This window comes from Pristis pectinata, chromosome 4, assembly GCF_009764475.1.
Source record: "Pristis pectinata isolate sPriPec2 chromosome 4, sPriPec2.1.pri, whole genome shotgun sequence".
NCBI lineage: Eukaryota > Metazoa > Chordata > Chondrichthyes > Rhinopristiformes > Pristidae > Pristis > Pristis pectinata.
In genome coordinates, this window is record NC_067408.1 from 22,492,909 (window position 1) to 22,514,523 (window position 21,615).

Below are 21,615 nucleotides of genomic sequence, written 5' to 3' on the forward strand. Positions count from 1 at the left end.
ATTTTGTGTTTTTATTCCTGCTTGCTTATTCATGATCCATGCTGTTTTGTTGTAATGTATCCACAGTCCAGTGTTGTGACATTAGTGTAAAATGTGCGTTAAATGATAATTGACATGGTTGCTATGTTCCCATTGCCATTTGTGCCCAGGTACGTTGCCTGCACATAGTCTTATTATACACTAAAACCCCCATCACATTCAGATTTTCTCTTCTCTTTCCACAGATGCAGCCTGACTTGCTAAATGTTTCCAGAATTTTGTGTTTTTATATCCACTGATTTTTTTCAATATGCTACTAAACATACACATGAAGAGTTGAGAAGTTTGGAGAGCTGGTGGTGCAAGTAAAATTGTGCCTTAGTAGAAGTCACCATCTTAGAGAAGGGTGGGGGGGGGGGGAACAAAGAAACATGCTGGAAAAGAAAAGCACAGCAGTTTGTATAAATTGCTGGACAAAATGCTGCAGGTTATGTGCATTTCTTTATGATCTGGCTCTCCATGTTTACAGAATGTTTACTTTAATCTATCATAATATCATGGAACCATGAATAACTGGAGCATAGTGTAAATGCTGGGAGCAGGCATATAAATGCAGATATTGAGTTCAACTAAGATAAAATGCCAGATTAGAAATATTTCAAGTATGATGATCCCCTGAGGTTCCATTGAGGAAACCATAACTTTGCACAGTAAGAAGCTAATAAGCGTGTGTGCAAATATGTCACTTGGCCACTTAGAGAATGCAAGCACCTTTTGCATTCCTCTGCAATCCTTACTGCTCATTTCATGACCTAGTCTTCACAATGCTATAAATAGGCTGGATATTCAGCTTCAAACCAGTTCCTGTTCCTTATCTGAGTTCAGTTAAATGTGCTTTCTTGATGTTCCTCTGTTTAAAACAGTCTTTAAATTAAAGATTTATGTTTCAGAAGAAGAAAAAGGCATCTCTAAATAGGAGAAGTGACAAGAATTCTTTGGTTTTTTTTCACCCCCTCTGAACTAGTTTGTTCAGCAAGAGAAGGAGGTGATTTATGTGATTTAAAAGAAAACCTCTTCTAATATGTCATCGGAGAGAAAGAAGCAAATTTTCTCACTGCTAAAGTGGAGAAAAGGTAACATTATACTAATTTTCAGCTGAATATGTAGAAGTATTTTTGGCTATTGTTAATTCATTCATAGAGTTTAAAGGAGCATTCCTTCATGAGTAAAATCAGAGAGCGCTGGTTTCCTACTATGGTTTCCTGTAGTTTTTAAAGAGCACTAACCTAACCTACCATCTCCCTTACTATTCAAAGCACTGACTCCTATATTTACAGTGTGCAATCCTACTTGCAAACTGCTTAAGTATTCACACAGCCGGCTGTGTTTGTAAAAGGTGAAAAGAATAATCAATGCTCAATAGCAGGTGCACTTGTACAGGAAATCTTTCAAAGCCTTTGGAATTTGAGCCCCAAATCTATGTACGGCAGGTTACAGTAAAAGCAATATTGTAAATTTGAAATAAAATCAGAAACTTGGAAAAACTCAGCCAGCACATGGAAAGGAAACAAACTTAATACTTTAGGTTAATCTTTTATCAGCCAATGACTGAATCATCCTGGGACATTCTAAAATTGTGGAAGGTAGTATTAACGTGATGGAGGTGAAAGAGGGTGACAGTTTTCTTGTACACTAACTTTCTTTGTTGTCTGATGCACAGGAAACATGAAGGGCAGAAAGCCTTTGCTCCATGAGAAATGTAACACTCCCTCCACCCAAAAATAATACAAGGCATTTCCTTCGCTGTTATATTCCCTTTTCTCTCTCTATCTCTGAAAATCAAAACACAGGAAGTTGAATCCAAACATGGGAGTTTCAGCACAATTGACTGAAGATATATAGTTATTCGATGAGGGGTGATGACCTGATTTTTTTTCTTCCCCCCCCCCCCCCCCCCCACGAGGCAATCACATGCGAATGCTTCATCAATGTATGACAATCAGGAAATGATGCTTTTTTTGGGCAAAGTTGTCAAAACTGTAACAACCTAATTGTCAGGTTGTAACAACCTACTGGCTATCTCTCCATGTCACTCTCAAACCTGCTGCATTTTGAGTCAATGACCCTTCCTCAGATAGTCATAAGTTTCCCTTCCACATCACTGACACATTTGCACGATAGACTATCAATGATGCTCCTCTAATGGTTTTTGACAAATATCTTATGTGAACAATTTTGTTTCAGGCAAGAAACAGAAAAGTGAAGAAGAGAAAGCTGAGATTCCAGCTGACCTAGACTGTGGCTCGTGTCAATTAAAACAAGAACCTTCATTGTTTGGGAGGAGTCGATCAGAAGATTCGGGCCTGGATTTATCAAATCCTATTTGCCTTTATCAGAAGAGAGTGCCATCTGATACACAAGAGAACATCTCCATCCACAGCAGACACACATCAAACAGTTCCAGCCTCTACTCTTACTTGTCTTGTGACAGTACATCAGGACTGTTCCCAAGATCTCTCAGTTTTACTGCTCTCTCGGGTCCAGAGAATGAAACTAAAGCAGCACAGTCTCCAATGGATGATGATGATGTTTTTGAGCTGAATAACGTCACACAAACACTGAACATACCATATAACCTTGCAGAGCTGACAGAACTAGCAAAATCTGATCTTACAGCCGCAGCTGTTTCCAAGAATAAGACAGGAAAAGAAAATGGCTGTGAAATAAGCTCCAACAACTGGTGCAAGGAAAGCAAATGGAAAACCACAGAGGAATCTGATACCTTGGAAATAGTTGAGTGCCAGGAGCAGCTCAGACAGAACAGCCTGGAAAATCAGGTTAGTCACCAGAGTTACAATGGTTTATCTTGTTAACATTTTTCTTCACATACTTTGCAGCTCAGGAGGTTGGAAATAATCGTAATACAACATTTCTTCCAGTTTTTTGTTGCCCTGTGTCAGCATCAAGTACTCCTGTGAGTTTGGTGCCAAGAAAAGATTGTTCAATATTGTCCCAACGATGCTTCAAAACTCTAACCTCATCTCAAAAGAGTAGAATAAAGAATAAACAATCTATGAGTCGGCATCATGGTATGGAACAAATGAAAGTGATGCTTACAGGAAATGACTCTCTGAGTCACTTCAGCTCATAGTCATTAATCTCAAGTGTAAATTAGCAATAATTGGGCACATCAAAAAAGGGGAGCAATTTGTGATTAGTTTTCTCCAGTATACAGTCATATCTCAGAGGAAATAAGGGAGAAAGTGTGACTGTGAGTCAGCAGAACAAGGAGTTAAATGGGGAAATGGAGCAGGTAGTCTCATAGACACAGGTCCTGCCCAACAAGCACTGGTCATCTGAGATGATAAGGAAGAGATCTGGATTGCCAGCCATGGAACTGTGGAGCAGGAGGCAACCTAATGAAGGGAAGGAGAAATAGAAATTTGTAGTTATGGAGAATTTGATAACCAGAAAACCAGAATCCTTTAGATGGGATGGACAGTCTAGGAGAGTGTGTGGATGGACACTTCTGAGAAATCTGAAAGGGGAACCTGGAAAAAGAGTGTGAAAATCCATTTGTCATGGCCTATGCCTGAACCAATAATATTGGGGGTGGGGGGAGGAGGGGAGGTAGAGATTCTGAATGCAATGGGCCTGACCTCAGATGTCATGAGATGAATGATTTACTGAAAAGATAAATAGAGCTCTCGACTGTATTGTGTGGGGGTGGGGTGGGTAATTGGGTTATTATTGTCACACGTACTGAGATACAGTGGAAAAATTTTGTTTCTGCATGCCATCCATACAGATCATTACACAACACAAGAACATTGAGGTGGTAAGAAGGCCAAAGTAGTAACAGAATGCAGAATATAGTGTTACAGTTACCTGTGGTGGAGGTAGACAAATAAGGTGCAAGGGCCATGACGAGGTAGCTTGACAGATCCAGAGTTCATCTTTATCAATGAAGAGGTCCATTCAAGAGTCTTATAACAGTGGGATAGAAATGTGTTTTCAAGGTTTTGTATCCTCTACCCAATGGAAGGGGGGAGAAGAGATAATGACCTGGGGGGGGAGGATAGTGTGGCGGATTCTTTGATTATGTTGGCTGCTTTCCCAAGGCACTGGGAAGTGTAGACAGAGTCAATGGAGGGGAGGCTGGTTTTCATGATGGACTGAGCTGTGTCCACAACTCTGCGATTTCTTGCATTCTTGGGCAGAGCAGTTGCCATACCAAGCTGTAATGCATTCATATCAGATACTTTCTATCTAAAGTATCTATGGTGCGTCTAAAGTAGATGATTGTACAAGTCAGTCCAAGCTAATGGAAAAGAGTAACATAAATGATTAGGGAAATACAGTTAGGGAAAGTTAGAAGAAAATGACTGTTAAAAATGAGGTGAATGGAATAATTAATAAAAACAAACAGAATTGTCGGTGCAGCAATATGCACACAATCTGAATATAAGTGGAAAACGAGAGGTAATAATTTGTGGCAAGGAGTCAGATATTGAGAGGATAACTGAAATGCAACTTAATAAAGAGCACTATAGGCAAATAGGAATAATGGCCTGCATTGTGCTGGCTGATCTTGCAGTGTTCAGCTGTTTCCAGGTAGATACGTCATTGACTAATGCAGACTGACTGTGAGTCTAGCACGTGCTGAGTGATAATGGACTCCATGTGGAATACAGTGGTGCAACCAGATTGGGCTGGGGTTCACAGCCTCTGATCTTCTGCCAGCCAGACTTGGCATAGTATTTGGCTTCCCCACCTGGAGTTTAGGAAAAAAGGGCATTTTTAAACTTTTTAATGTTTTTAATTCCTTATGAATATTTTGAGTATTTTTTAATGTTTTTTTAAATCATTGTTTTAATTACTTAAAGCAATCCTAGAACAGTTTTTTTAAAACTGTCTTTGTATATCAAACACATTTAAACACAGTCCCATGTCTTGACAGCTTTAACTGGAGTCAAGGTTCTCTCCTGGGTTTGTCTCCTGTTAATCTGGGGCAGGACATGAGCAGAATGCTCCCTTCGGTCTACTTGCTGCTGAGTGCTCACCATGTGTCCTGGGGCAGGTTAGCTTAATTGGCCCATGCAAGTGTGAGCAGGTGGGCATCATGGGCTGTGGGCCAAATCTAACATGATTCAGCCTAATGTTTCCAGAAAAGATTAGGAAAATATCGGAGTTGTAGGGTACCTGTTAATAGACACATCATATTGGCAACAGAAAAAATGGAACATAAATGGCAAGAAGATTGAAATGGAATCCATATATTATCAAAGAAGCAGAAGCAATCAATCACACTTATCATAGTATTGTACAGACAGTCAAATCCATGGAACAATTACAAAACATGGGAAGGTTTAAAGTACTGATTGTCTTTAATGTCTTTCTCTAAGGCTAAACTAATGGAGTGGGGGGGAAGCAAATCCTGATGGGATGAGAATGTAACATGGGAAGATAAATTAGAAAAAAATAAAGGGAACAGTAGTGGAGAACTAGTTAAAACAGTGATTAACATAGTTCAGGAGGAGTGTATTTTACTGAGTTCAACAATAAACTTGTGAACGACTAAAGACATTTGGGTAAAGTTAAATTGAAAGAGAAAAAATATCAATCCTATTTATGCTCTCATAAGTTTGCATACCTCTTTCAGGTCCTCTGTTCCAAGGAAAACAAACCCAGCCTTTCCAATCTCCCCTCATAACTGAAATGCTCCATCCCAGACAATACCCTAGTGAATCTCCTCTGTATTCTCTCCAATACGTACACATCCTTCCTATAGTGTGTGGAACAAAGCTGAGGTGTAACAAATTGATTACCTCCATAGTCTACAAATGAACAGACACAGTGTTCTCCCAACAAATTAACAGTCAGAGAGATCCAACATGGGAACAGGCCCATCAGCCCCAAATCCGTGCCAAAGATTAACCACCCATTTACACTAATCCTACAATAATACCATTGTTTTTATTCTCCCTGCATTCTCATCAACTCTCCCCAGATTATACCACTCTAATTAGGCAAAATTTACAGTGCACAATTAACCTACCAACTCTCACATCTTTGAGATGGGAGAGGAAACTGAACCACCCGAGGAAACCCAGGTGGTCACAGAAAGAACATGCAAACTTCACATAGAGGGCATCAGTGGTCAAGACTGAACCTGGGTCTCTGGCACTGTTTCAGAATGGCTTTACTTGTCGTACCACTGTGCCACCCTGCTTTTTAAAGCTTTTGTTTTTCTGCATCTGTCACAGGATCTTTTGGTGGGGGGGGAGTTTAAGATAAGATTTACTTCTGAATATCTATTGGGTGAATCAAATCATCTTTTCTCACCAGCTACTTTTCATGTGCTCATATGGTAGCTGTTACATGCAATATTGTTCAAACTAATTCAAACATTTATTGCAGTATATTGGTATCATGTCCTCTGCGACAAAAAAAAGTGAAACTTGTAAATGGCAACATTTTATAAAAGCTGAGTATTTTCTTTCAAGAACTCTGCTGGCATTATTTAGAACTCCCTAAAATAACTAGGCTGAGTCTAGTAATAAATAAAAACAAATATGCTGGAAACATTCCCATGTTTTGTAAAGTTGTAGTATTACCTACCTGCTCTTATAATCGATGCTCCATTATCCCATATGTCTTCATCATACTTATCTAGCTGTACTGCTGTCTTTGAGGATTCTTGGACATGGACACCAAGATCCCCTGTTTCTCAATAACCCCTGGGCCTCTACCTTCATTGTGTACATCCTACCCTTAATAGTTCTCCCAAAATAAATCACCTCACACTTATCAGGATTGAATTCCATCTGCCATTGCTCTGTCCATCCTACCAACTCATCAAGATCGTCCTATCAACAACATCAAATTTTGTGTAATTTGGAAAAAAAACTAACCATACCACCTACATTCATATCCAAATCATTAACATATATAACAAACAGTAAGGGCCCTTACTGTAATGGGTCAAGGCTTTCAGTCACAAAAACAACCCTGCACCATTGCTCTCTTATTACCAAGCCAATTTTTGGATCCAATTTGCTAACTTTCCTTGGATCCCACGGTCGCTAAACTTTTTGGACCAATTTCCCCATGTAGGATCTTTCAATGTCCATGTGCACCACATCAGCTGCACTCTTCTCATTGATACATTTTCTTACCTCTGGAAAATTTCAGTCAGATTAGTCAGACAGGATCACCCCCCACCCCCAAATAAAGCCATTCTGATTATCTTTTATTAAATTTTGCCTTTCCATGTCTCGATTAGTCCTATCCCTCAGAATTATGTCCAATATCACTGATGCCAGACTCACACAGGCTTGTACTTACCTAGCTTTTCCCTACTGGCCTTCTTGAATAAAGATACGATATTCACTGCCCTCCAGTCATCTGCTACTTCACCCAAAGCCAGCAAAGATTTAAAAATCTCCTTCCGGGCTGTGATTCTCCCCTGAAGTTCCTTCCCTTGCTTCCCATAGTAGTCTGGGGTACATGTCATTGGGCCCTGGGGATTTATCCTTGTACAAACCCATTAAGACATCCAACAACAACTCCTCCTTAAAGATAACATGTTCCAGAATTTTACCTTCCCTCTCTTTGTATTCGGTGAATAAAGATGAGATATTCATTTAAGACCTCACGTACATCCTTTGGCTCCACACACAGATTGTTCCTTTGGTCCCTAATGGGCCCTACTCTTTCCTGGTTACCCTATTATCTTTGAGACAAAATGCTTTGAGATTTTGTTTTATCTTGTCTGCCAGTGATATTTTCTGCCTCCTGATTTCTTTTATAAGTGCCCACTTTATAAGTGCCCAGGAACTTGACATTCCTGAAGGATTTCAGTTCTCTATATCGAGTCAACCCAACTGATCAACGCCGACCAGGATGCCCATCTAAGTTAGTCACATTTGCCTGCATTTGGCCCACATCCCTCTAAACCTTTCCTATCCATGTTCCTGTCCAAGTACCTTTTAAATGTTGTTAATTTACCTGCCTCAACCACTTCCTCTGGCAGCTCATTCCATAAACAGACAACCTTCTGGGTGAAAAAGTTGCTCCTCAGTTTCCTATTAAGTCCCTCCCCTCAAGCTTATGCCCTCTAGTTCTTGATTCCCCAACCCTGGGAAAAAGACAGTGTGCTTCCCTTTAGTTCTTTATTCAGCCCTCGCTCTCCTTCCTCTTCACCCTTGTGTGAACGTGATGGCCCTGAACCAATAATTTCACTTTGCAATGACTCCCACTTGTCCAATGTAGACCTACCTGCAGATAGTTGTTCACAGTCTATTTTACCAGGTACTATCTTATGATATTAATTCTGGCTTTCCCCTAATTGAGAACATTGATTTCCAGATCACCCTTATCCCTTTCCATAACTATCTTATAATTTTCAAAGTTGTGGTCATTATCTCCACAGTGCTCTCCCCTTGACGCTTCATTTATTTGCCTGGCTTCACTCCTTAAGGTTAGGTCCAGTACTGTCCCTCCTCCAGGAGGAATATCTATGTCATGGTGCAACATCCCTCCATGATGCTCTTAAAAATAATAAAGAACTAAAATTAAGGGGAGATATGAGACTGCATATACTGGAATCTGGAGCAAAAATGAATTAAAAGGCACAATAAACAATGAAAATCATTAAAGTAAAGTAAAATAAGTGGAAAAACAACTGACTGAATTTCCCTTACTTACCTCTTCCCATCTAAGGGGCAGAGCTAGGAATCCCCATTCAAATCGGTGGGGTTGCTGCTCTTATGCTGGGTCCCATTGGTGATGTATAGCATGAGCAAGTTCAGTAGTACACTTCTGGAAATGTCTAACATCACTGATGGTGAAGTGGACCGGACCGGAGCAGACCGGAAGCTGCACCAGCATTCTGTTTATCAGCACATCCCAGATTTATGGCAGGACCTACAGCTGATTGCCAATGCTACTGATTAACTTGCTTCAGTATTTACCAGGGAAACTAAAGGTCACAATGGCAATTGAATAATGGATATAAAAAAGGAGATATTTAACATAGAAGAATACAATTGATTATCTGAGTGAACTCGGCCTTTTCTCCTTGGAGCGACAGAGGATGAGAGGTGACCTGATAGATGTATTTAAGATGATAAGATGCATTGATCGTGTGGATAGTCAGAGGCTTTTTCCCAGGGCTGAAATGGTTGCCACAAGAGGACACAGGTTTAAGGTGTTGGGGAGTAGGTACAGAGGAAATGTCAGGGGTAAGTTCTTTAGAGAGTGGAGTGAGTGCGTGGAATGAGCTGCCGGCAATGGTGGTGGAGGTGGATACGATAGCATCTTTTAAGAGACTTTTGGATAGGTACATGGAGCTTAGAAAAATAGAGGGCTATGGGTAAGCCTAGTAATTTCTAAGGTAGGGACACGTTCGGCACAACTTTGTGGGCCGAAGGGCCTGTATTATGCTGTAGGTTTTCTGTTTCTATCTATTGACATTTTGGGAGGGCAATATGCTTGTCCTGAGAAAAACCAAAGCTGAGGAATAATGTGGTAGAGGTCTTTGGTAGGCAGATGCCTGGAATATGATTCTACTTGTCGCGAGGGTTAAGAGTGGAGATCAGCATTGTAAGATGGGAAATAATAAATCCAATCAGGAATTTACGTAAAGATTCTTCAGCTAAGAGCGGTAGGAATGTGAAACACTACGACAGGGTGTGGCTTTGACAAATAACACAGGTGCATTCAGAGGAAAGCTAGATAGCACATAAATGCGGAAAGAATAAAAGGATATTCTGATAAGATTAGGTGAAGAGGTATGGGTTGAGACTCTGGGTCAAGTTGCCTGCTTCTGTGCTTAATGTAACTTGATGATTGGGCACCAACTAACACTTCAGTTAATAACAGCAACCATTGTCTTGAGTCTTGTTATGTGATACAGCCAATTAAGTGTTAACTAAGCACCAATTAGCATTGATTCATGAGCACTATTGTGGAGTAGATTTACATTCCCAAGAGCTCACCATGATGTTAGCTAGCAAGGGAAGGTGCAAACTGACTAACAAACAATACTCTCTTAACAAAGGATTATTTGACTAATGGAAATTCAGACCAGAAATGAAGGAGAAAGAGGGCAATTTCACCAAGTTTTTGTTGATAAATTTAGCTAAAATTTACGGTAAGAATGGCAGAAGGGACGAAGGGGCAAAATTGTGTGTTACTGCAGAGCTTATGATCTTACATGCAGTATTGAATGGGTAATCATTGTTAGAGAATGACAAATCTATATGATGTAGTTTTTGGTTCAACTATTTTAACACCTGAGTTATCAGCAATGCTCTAATCCATCTCCAATCTAATTTAGGAGATAAATTAGAACATTGTAGATAACTAAGTATTAAAGTAATTAAACCAAAAACTGCAGATGCTGGAAATCTGAAACAAACAGACAATTCTGGAAACACTCTGCAGGTCAGCCAGATCTATGGAGGGAGAAACAGGTAGTGTTTTGGATCAATGACCTGAAGGTCTTTGGGCGTTTTCTGATTTTAATTCATTGTAAACTCAGTTTGAAGTATAAGGTGATTCATTTTGGAAGGTTAAATTTGAAGGCAGAATACAGGGTTAATGGCAGGATTCTTAGCAGCATGGAGGGACAGAGGGATCTTGGGGTCCAAGTTCAGAGATCGCTCGAAGTTGCCTCATAAATTGATAGGGTGGTTAAGAATGCGTATGGTGAGTTGGCCTTCGTTAGTTAGGGGATTGAGTTCAAGAGCTGTAATGTTGCAGCTCTATAAACCCTGGTTAGACCACATTTGGAGTATTGTGTTCAGTTCTGTTCGCCTCACTCTAGGAAGGATGTGCAAGCTTTAGAAAGGGTGCAGAGGAGATTTACCAGGATGCTACCTGGATTGGAGAGCATGTCTTATGAGGATAGGTTGACTGAGCTAGGGCTTTTCCCTTTGGAGCAAGGGAGGATGGGGGGTGACCTAACAGAGGTGTACTTGATGATAAGAGGCATAGATCGAGTGGACAGCCAGAGACGTTTTCCCAGGGCAGAAATGGCGAACATGAGGGGGCATAATTTTAAGGTTATTTGAGGAAAGTACAGGGGTGTATCAGAGAAAAGTTTTTTACACAGAGTGGTGGGTGTGTGGAACACGCTGCCAGGGGTGCTAGTAGAGGCAGATACATCAGGGACATTTAAGAGATGCTTAGATAGGCACTTGGATGATAGAAAAATGGAGGCATATGTAGGAGGGAATGGTTGGATTGATTTTAGAGTAGGTAAAAGGTCAGCACAACATCGTGGGCCAAAGGGCTTGTACTGTGCTGTAATGTTCTATGTTCTATGAAATTGACAAATGTAATCAGCCCATCTTTCTGCATACATTCTTTCCACATGAATATCAATGCATTCAGGTTACAGATACCTTCAAGAAATCTGTGCCTTGCATAACATCTCATCAAATATTGTTTACCTTTAAACTGTGACTGCCAGGCAGAAAAACATCAGGAAAAGGAGCAGGAGAAAACCTCTTGAGCCTGCACCATCATTGCTCATTTACTACCTTTTCTGCTTGTTACCCAAAGTCATTGATTTCATTAATATCCTGAAATATATCAATTTCATGGCTGATTAAACTCAGTGATTGCAGCAGCCAGAGACAACACCCTCTGATTCTAGACTGTCCATTTAGAGGAGGTGGTCTTTCAGTGGTTTTCTTGTCAATCCCTCTCAGAACCTCAGACATCTCCTTCCTCTATAGTCTGGTGAGGAGATGCCAATATTCTCACCCCAGAAATCAACCCGATCAATTCAATGTGCAAAGATTCCAAGGTGAGAACATATTTTCTGAGATAAGGGGACCAAAGTTGCACACACTATTCCAAGTGTGGTTTTGACACCCTGTATAAATTGGAAAGATTTCCATTTCCTGTCCCAATTGCTTTGTTATTCCTACATGTTAACTTGCCTGTTACAAACACTGCTTCCCTTTGTTTATAAAAATGAGCTGAACCTTCCTGTGACTGGTGAGCTGCCTTGGCTCCCCGGCGACTTGCCTTAAGAGCCTGCAATTTCTTGCAGACAAACCCTGGGGAGCAGAGTCTTTGAAGCCCATTCCCAGCTGGGTGGCAAGGCCCAGTGTAACACAGGGTCTTTCCAAGTACAAAGGGAAGGCCCTGAGCTTACCAGTTGCAAAACCTTGCATTAAAATTGAATGTTTGTGGGTGTGCACAACCATTCAAAAACTAAAGCAATAAAATATGATTAAAATATTTATTAGAAGATGAGCAAATTGAACCAGTAAAAATATGAGAAAATAAATATAAGACCATAAAGAATAGGAGCAGAATTAGGCCATTTGGCCCTTCAAGTCTGCTCTGCCATTCGATCATGGCTGATTTATTTTTCCCTCTCAAGCCCATTATCCTGCCTTCTCCCCGTAACCTTTGACACCCTTACTAATCAAAACAACCTATCAACCTCCACTTTAAATATACCCAATGACATGGCCTCCACAGCCATCTGTGACAATGAATTCCACAGATTCACCACCTTCTGGCTAAAGAAATACCTTCTCATCTCTGTTCTAAAGGGACATCCTTCTATTCTGAGGCTGTGCCCTTTGGTCCTAGTCTCTCCCACTACTGGAAACATCCTCTCCATGTCCACTGTATCCAGGCCTTGCAATATTCGGTAGGTTTCAATAGGACCCTTGCCCCCCCCGCCCCCCACACACAGACTATATTCCATCTGCCACTTCTTTGCCCATTCTCCCAACCTGTCCAAGTCCTTCTACAGATTCCCTGCTTCCTCAACACCACCTACCCCTCCACCCATCTTTGTATCATCTGCAAACTTGGCCACAAAGCCATCAATTCCATCATCCAGATCATTAACATACTTCCCTTGTCAGCCACAGATGCCTCATCATCCCTTTAGAATGTTTCTTCTTCTTTGGGATGAGCTGATCCCGCATCTCCCGAACTACTCTCAGAAACTCCTGCCATTGCTGCTCTACTGTCATCCCTGCTCGGGTCCCCTTCCAATCAACTTTGGCCAGCTCCTCTCTTATGCCTCTGTAGTTACCTTTACTCAACTGTAAAATCTGATTTTAGCTTCTCCCTCTCAAACTGCAGAGCGAATTCTATCATATTATGATCACTGCCTCCTTATGGTTCCTTTACCTCAAGCTCCCTAATCAAATCTGGTTCATTGCACAACACCAAATCCAGAATTGCCCTTTCCTTCGTGGGCTCGACCACAAGCTGCTCTAAAAAGCTGTCTCATAGGCATTCTACAAATTCCTTCTCTTGGGATCCAGTACCAACCTGATTTTCCCAATCTGCCTCCATATTGAAATCCCCCATGACCACTGTAACATTGCCCTTTTTACATGCCTTTTCTATCTCATGTTGTAATTTGTACCCCACGTACTGGCTACTATTTGGAGGCCTGTACATAACGCCCAATAGGGTCTTTTTATCCTTGTAGAATCCTTGTGGGCAGAGTTAAGAAACTGCATCTTCTGATCCTATGTCACTTCTTGCTAAGGATTTGATTTCATTTTTTACCAACAGAGCCATCCCACCCCCTCTGCCCACCTGCCTGTCCTTACGATAGGATGTGTATCCTTGGATGTTTAGCTCCCAACTGTGATCTTCTTTTATCCACGACTCTGTGATGCCCAAAACATCATACCTGCCAATTTCTAAGTGCACTATGAGCCCATCTACCTTATTTCGTATACTGTGTGCATTCACATATAACACCTTCAGTCCTGTATTCACCACCCTACTTCTCAAATTTGTCTCTATGTTGCCTGAAGTTAAATTCTTATCCCTTTCTCAATTTTCTGTCTTATTCTTTATTCTGGAGACTTCAATAACCTCTCCTGCACTCTCCTTCCCTTTTACTTTATCCATACTTTTCCAAAATGTTGAACCCACCTTCCTACTATTTAGTTTAAGGCCCCATCCGCAGCCCTAGTTATGCGATTCGCCAGGACCCTGGTCCCAGCGTATTTCAGGTGGAGTCTGTGCTATCAGAACAGCTCCCTCTTTCCCCAATACTGGTGCCAATGTCCCATGAATTCAAACCCATTTCTCCCACACCAACCTTCGAGCCACACATTTAACTCTCTGATCTTATTGACCCCGTGCCGATTTGCACGTGGCTCAGGTAGCAATCCAGAGATTACTACCTTTTTGGTTCTGCTTTTTAATTTAGTCCCTAACTGCTCAAATTCCCTCAGCTTAGCCTCTTGCCTTGTTTTACCTACGTCATTGGTACCCACATGGACCACGACAACTGGATCTTTCCCCTCCCACTCCAAATTCCTCTGCAGGTCAGATGAGATGTCCCAAACCCAGGCACCGGGCAGGCAACACAGCCTTCGGGTCTCTTGGCGGCACAATAGTGTAACAATTAGCATAACGCATAACCTTACAGCGCCAGCGACCCGGGTTCAATTCCCGCAGCTGTCTGTAAGGAGTTTGTACATTCTCCACGTGTCTGCATGTGTTTCCTCCAGGTACTCTGGTTTCCTCCCACATTCCAAAGATGTACGGGTTAGGAAGTTGTGGGCATGCACTGTTGGCGCCGGATGAGTGGTGACACTTGCAGGCTGCCCCCAGCACATTCTCAGTAACGCAAAAAGACACATTTCACTGTGTGTTTCGATGTACATGTGACTAATAAATATCAATCCTTACGACAGAGAATTGTGTCTATTCCCTGACTATACTATCCCCATTACAACTACATTTCTCTGCCCCCTCTTGAATGGCTCCCTGAACCACGGTGCCCAGGTTCAGTTTCTTATCCTTCCTACAGACCCCACTCTCATATTGAACAGTGATTAAGAACATGTCAATTAAATCAATTAAAAAGGAAATAATGGACACACAAGAGACTGCAGATGCTGGAATCTGGCACAACAAACAACGTGCTGGAGAAACTGAGCAGGTCAGGCTGCATCTGTGGGAAGAAAGGTATTGTAATGGTCCTGATGCAGGGTTTTGACCAGAAATGTCAACAATTCCTTTCCTCACACAGATGCTGCTCGATCCGTGAGTTCCTCCAGCAGATTGTTTGTTGCTGTTGAAAAAGGAAATTATCTTGCGTTTACTCTTGTCTACAGCCATTTCTTCCCATGAGGTCAATGGGACTTCCCCAGGTTAACTGAGCACAGGCTGAGAGACAGATTTCCAGACTAAGTGTTGGTAAGTGATGAGCGAAAGATAGGCCTGCAACTGATCTTGGGGGTTCTGGGATGAGATGGCTGTTCTGAGAGGTTCTTCTGGCTTCTAACCAGCTGGTCCATTCTGCTTTTCCATTTCTCCCACCAAGGTGAGTAACTTCGTGTCTTCCCACGTCAGATGGTATCTCCCCCTTCTCACGCCCAGCTTCACCTATTGATACCACCCTTCAGACTTGTTTTCCTCACAGTTCGTATGATCAGCAGCCAATATAATGCAGCTTGAACTTTGTTACAGCGGTTACATGGTAATAAATGGAACAATTCTGCCATTTCAGGTTGTATCCAGAAGTGCCACAAATCAAATGGGCATGCTGTACAGGCTGTGTAGTTTGATGGAGAAAATTACAGAACTGGAAAGAGATCGACTGGAGCTTCTGAGGCAAAACACTGAACTCCAGGATCAACTAGCTCAAAGTCAACAGGCTCAGGTAGGTTAAAGATAATCTCCTTATTAAGTGAATTTTAATTTTCCTGGCTGTGTCGCCCATGTATGCAGGGTGTGAGGTGAAATACAGGTCATAGCGTAACGCTAATACAGCGCCAGCGACCTGGGTTTAATTCCAGCCGCTATCTGTAAGGAGCTTGTATGTTCTCCCCGTGTCTGCGTGGGTTTCCTCCGGGTGCTCCGGTTTCCTCCCACATTCCAAAGACATACGGGTTAGGAAGTTGTGGGCATGCTATGTTGGCACTGGAAGAGTGGCGACACTTGCGGGCTGCCCCCAGAACATTCTATGCAAAAGATGTATTTCACTGTGTGTTTCGATGTACATGTGACTAATAAAGATATCTTAATGAAGAGAGTTTAACCTAATCTGTTGGAAATATGGAAGTGCAATTACACTACAGTAGCTGCTAGCATGAGACAGTGACACTTCAGGTCTTCCAGCTCCATCAACCTAGGTTCCATCCTGACCTCAGGTGCTGGCTGTGTGGAGTTTGCCTGTTCTCCCTATGACTGCTTCTTCCCACATCCCAAAGACATGCTGGTCGTTAGGTTAATTTGGTTACTGTAGTTGGCTGGTGGGAGAATCAGGGGGTTGTTGAATGATCAAATGATAGGTTACAGATAAATAAGTGGGGGAATGGGATTGATGGGATTAATCTGAGAACCAGCATAGATTTGATGGGCTGAATGGTCTTCAACACTTTTTTATGACATTGAAGTGTAAATAAAGATCTGACAAATGTAGCATATCAATGATAATGGAGCCAATTGTCTGAAGGTGTACTAATTGGCTGCCTTTCAATCCATTTCTTTTTCTTAAAAGTGGCAACTCACCAATGGGTACAGATTCATGCTTACAGTATCTTGCCTACTGGTCCCACCATACCCACTCGTGTTCCTGAGTTTCCTTTAAAGAGGAGTAGTATTTGTTGTACTGGTTCTGCTCAAAGTGTTGGTTTGGAGCTGACAGAGGTTTGACTGCTTTACTGAAGCAAGTTTGCATTAAATATTATAAAAGGGATCTAGAATCAGCACTGCCACCACTGAGCTGCTTTTTCATTGGACCTTCTTAGAAGCCCCCTGATTGTACTAGGTCCCATGCAAATGCATTGCTGTTCATTTCAGATGCCAACCCTACATTCATGGTGCCTGCAGACCCTGAAGTCAATCACTGTGCTGCAGCGGCTGCTCCAACCAGCATCAGTTAAAACAGGGATCAAGCGGAGAATTTCCACAACACATCAAGAACCATAATAAGTAGCAGAATTACTTAGTGAACTGTTGAAAAGGCTGATAACTGTGCTGTTAATTGGGCTGTTTGTTTGTTTTTAAAATAAAGCCAAATAACAGAATTGAATGTTTCACAATGATGATGTTCAAATTGAATTGAATCCCATATAAAAAAAAGAATTGACAGCTTTCAGTACGAAACCATTGCTGCACAGTGTTTCTCTTGGCTTTGCAGATCACATTTCTTAATTGCTGTACCTGTAATGCGAGGGCTGGAGTGAATACTTCTCACACTGCAACACAACAAACCACTTTTATTAGCCCACCAGTGACAAAGGAAAACCCCACAACAGAGACAATGAGGAGTCGAGTATCTTCAGGTAAATTGCAACAACTTCTTAAATTGAACACTAAAGTAGTTTACGATATGCTGTGGCAATCTGATTTTGAGCTTGTCTCCAATATTGTGGGGAGTTTGTATGTTCTCCCCGTGTCTGTGTGGGTTTCCTCCGGGTGCTCTGATTTCCTCCCACTTTCCAAAGACGTATGGGTTAGGAAGTTGTGGGCATGCTATGTTGGCACTGGAAGTGTGGCGACACTTGTAGGCTGCCCCCAGAACACTATGCAAAAGATGCATTTCACTGTGTGTTCCGATGTACATGTGACTAACAAAGAAATCTTATCTTCCGCACGCAATGACTCGAGTGCACATTTTCCAGTGCAAGTGAACTTCCAGGCCAGTCTCTTTCATTGACGTCAGCTCAGCAATAAATATCCTGCAGAAATTTGAGAACCTCCCTGGTCTTTTTCAAAATGGTGCCATGGGATTGTTGCATCTACCTGAGAGTCTCAGTTTAATGTTTTGTCCATACAATGGCACTGAACATGTGGTATTCTCTCAACGTTACACTGGGGTGGAGATAGTTTGTGCTCGAGTCTCTGGAGTGGGACTTGAACTCATAATCTTTTGGCTCAGAAGTGTGAGTGCTATCACTAAACCAGGATTAGTGTCATGTAACAAGATAGGTACATGGAACTTTACCTGTATTTTTTAAATGAACTATCATTACATGTGTGTGTGAATGCCTTGTTAGAATTTTGTCTATTACTGATTCATTGTCAATGGTACTTTTGTGCTTTTCAGAAGCCAGTGTCAGATCTGAGGTCACTCGCTCCCGGCACCAACAAGCTGAAACACTGACTCTTGGATCTACTGATGAGTTACATCTGTGTGTTAGCAGGGTGTGAATGTCACACCTCCTCATAGCAAGAGTGGACATTACAATCAATCAGTTACTTCCTTCCAAATTCCATCTCTGTTTTTGGTAACAATGACTGGCCTATGAGCAGGAGTTGACTAAAGAGTGAGTTTTCTCTCTTCTGCCTAATGTTGTACAGTTATAGTATTGCCATCGTTATCCTGCTTTGATCAACCAAGCTAGCTAATCCACAGCAGGCCTCTGTGATTTGCATCATGGACTATCGTATGCAAAATGTTCAATGTTTTATTTTTGCAGTGTTCAATGCTTGTGCAGTGACATAGGTGGGATGTGGAGAATTATCAATCATGTACCAATGGTGTGGTCAGAATACATTGAGAAAACCACAGCATTGATTTGACCACCCATCACAACCCCACCCCACCTAGTTAACCTCATGGAGGTAATTGGAAGGCCAATACAATGACATAGTGAGAATTGATCCAGGTCCCAGAGAAATCTGAGCTGAAAATGAAACTCTTTGTTCCTGATAGAATGGAAAAAGACAAAAAAACAATATGTACTTTACAACCTATAATCAAATACAGTACCCTGTCAAAAGTTAGCTTCTCTTAGTTCCTTTAAGATAAGATTTCTGTTGATATTCATCTCAAAATACTAAGCATGCTGCAAATGGTTACTACCTCACAATATCATCTTCAGAAAAATCTGACGTATCTGAAATATTGCAGTTATTTTTACTCAGTTAATGCTTTCAGTCTTTCATATGGAGATACTTTACCACCTGCAGATCTAGAATTTTCTACTATTTTTCCATTAACACACACCTTTGTCAACTCAAATGGGACAGTATCAGGATTTGAATGCCATGAATTCAGCAACATATTGATTGCACCAAAAGAAAGTCTTTACTGCTAAATCCGATTTACCAGATCAGTGTAATAATTCTTTGTTTTCCAGAACAATGGAAATGCAACATTTTTACTTACAAGGTCATTGTGAAGTGCCCAGAATAATTGTAATCTTGTGATGCAAGGAAATTTAAATTGCACTTTTATAAAAAAAACATTAATAATCGCATACGTTTAAAATATCACAAATTAGAAGGATTAAACTATCAAATATTTCACCATTGATAAATTTTGTGTTAAATGTATGAAGAGTGTGACCAGCACAACATGCAATACAAAGTTGTGTTGACACTTTTTCGCCAGATCATGCATCCATTCTGGAAATTCCCTTGAAAGAAACTTAATAAATGATGGGGCCAAGAGGACATGAGTTGTGTGAAGTAAAGAAGGTGAAAGGGGTGATTGGAGATCCAGTTATTTTAATAATTCCTCCCTAATTTGTTGAAGGAAGTAAGAACAGTATTGCTTTTGACATTTTTGTAAAAACATATACTTTCTCATCAATTTATTTTGTGCCGCAACTCCTTTGATAATGTCAATGACCGTGAATATTTCTGTGTACATTTGAATTGTTACACAATGGGTGCAATTAAAGAAAATCAAACAAACCTTAGAAGTGCTTTGAGGGAGATGCATCATAGAATGCTCAGGTATACGGCATGTTCTGCAGCCTGGTTTACAGCAGTTACCTCACGTCATTGGAGTGATGCTTCAGGTTTTGTTGTAGATCCTGTTTAATATGTCACTTCCAATGAGGGTCAGTGGTACCAGCTGCAAAGGAGATTAGGAGATCCCAAACCGTTAAGGAACATGGCATTTTTGTTAAAATATCAAAACAAAAGTGCATCGATAAAATGGGAGAGTACTTAAAACTTGCAGTTTGATTCATTGCAGAGTGAGCATCATTAAATTTAGATTACATAGAAAAAGCTTATATATCTAAAACTGCTCATATTTATGTTATTAAACCAGGAAATGTTAACCACCTCCATAGATGTGACCTCATCAACCAAGTTTGTTTAAGAGGCATTCAGACAGGCAGGGAATGGAGGGATATCGACGATGTGCAGGCAGATGGTCTTAGTTTGGATTGGCATCATGTTCAGCATAGACATGGTGGTCTGAAGGGCCTGTTCCTGTGCTGTACTTTCCTATGTTCTGCCAGCATTTTCTGTTCACGCTGCTCATTTCGAAGTAAGATTATAGACTTTTATTTCTATGGTTCTGTGATTCTGGTGTCGGGATAGATGTTTGAGAAACAAGCACAAAACGTGTACATGGACTTTGGTATCCGGTGTTTCAAACTGTAGAAACACAGGAATGCTCTATTTTGCTTCGCACTGCTGCAGCTTGCTTGTTCTGCCACCAGATGGAGGTGTGGCACCTAAATGCAGGTTCTTGCAGTTTTCCAGTTCCGACACCAGGTGGGGGTATTGTACCCACATGTCAGTGAATGACAATCAACTGAAAACTACCATGGCTGGAAATCGAAAATAATGACAGGAGATGCTGGAAACGCTCAGCAGATCAGGCTACATCTGTGGAAAGAAAAATAGAGTTAATGCTTCAGGCCGGAAATCCTTTGTCAGGACTGGGAGATTTAAAAAAAAGATCAGTAATTTTAGGTTGAAGTGAGGGGGGGGGCAGGAGGAGTGGAAAGATGAAAAGGAATAGCTGTCCTCATGCTTCTTTCTCTGTGCAACGTGTTGCTAATAGCAAGGTTGTGGGACTTGTCCAGCATTTTTTTAATTTGCATTTTCCTCTGAAATGTCTTCCTTTCCCACGAACTGCAGAGACTTCACATCTCATGCTGGCTGCTGCAATTCGCTAGTTCTGACACCAGGCGGTGGTATTGTACCTAACATGTAAGTTATTGCAGTTGTTTATCCCGACACCAGGTGGCAATATTGTACCAATGTCAGTTCCTGCAGCTTTCTATTTCTAACACGAGAGGGCGGTGTTTTACAGCTCTTGTAGTTTGCTATTTCCGACAGTAGACGGTGCTTTGAAAAACTCTGATGCTGGAGGAGCTCAGCAGGTCAGGCAGCATCTGTGGAGAAAAGCAGGTGGCCAACGTTTCGGGTCAGGACGCTTCTTCAGGACTGAAGATAGGAAAAGGGGAAGCCCAATATATAGGAGGGAAAAGCAGAGCAGTGATAGGTGGACAAAAGAGGGGAGGCAGGGTGGGCACAAGGTGGTGATAGGTAGATGCAGGTAAGAGATAGTGATAGGCAGGTGCGGGGGAGAAGGGGAGAGCAGGTCCACCAGGGGATGAGTCAAAAGTAAGAAGAGAAAGGGGAAAAAAAGGGCTAGGAAAGGGAAGAGAAGAAGCATGGTGGAGGGATTATCTACAATGGGAGAATTCAATGTTCATGCCGTTAGGCTGCAAGGTTCCAAGATGGAAAATGAGGTGCTGTTCCTCCAGTTTTCACTTGGAATTCTCCTGGGCAGTGGAGGAGGCCGAGGACTGACATATCAGTGATAGTGTGGGAGGGGGAGTTGAAGTGACTGGCAACGGGCAGATGCAGATCGCGGTTACGGACAGAGCGCAGGTGTTCTGCGAAACGGTCACCTAGTCTGCATTT

General features: G+C 41.6%; 1 protein-coding gene across 1 annotated transcript; it reads left to right on the plus strand.

Moving 5' to 3' along the window:
• The first annotated feature begins 929 nt into the window (after nucleotides 1-929).
• On the plus strand, nucleotides 930-19,642 carry LOC127569829 (uncharacterized). The gene is made up of 5 exons (XM_052014775.1): nucleotides 930-1,112; nucleotides 2,224-2,816; nucleotides 15,500-15,652; nucleotides 17,135-17,279; nucleotides 18,044-19,642. The coding sequence occupies exons 1-5, from the start codon at nucleotides 1,061-1,063 to the stop codon at nucleotides 18,145-18,147; spliced, it is 1,047 nt and encodes a 348-aa protein (XP_051870735.1). The 5' UTR covers nucleotides 930-1,060; the 3' UTR covers nucleotides 18,148-19,642.
• The last annotated feature ends 1,973 nt before the right edge of the window (nucleotides 19,643-21,615 follow it).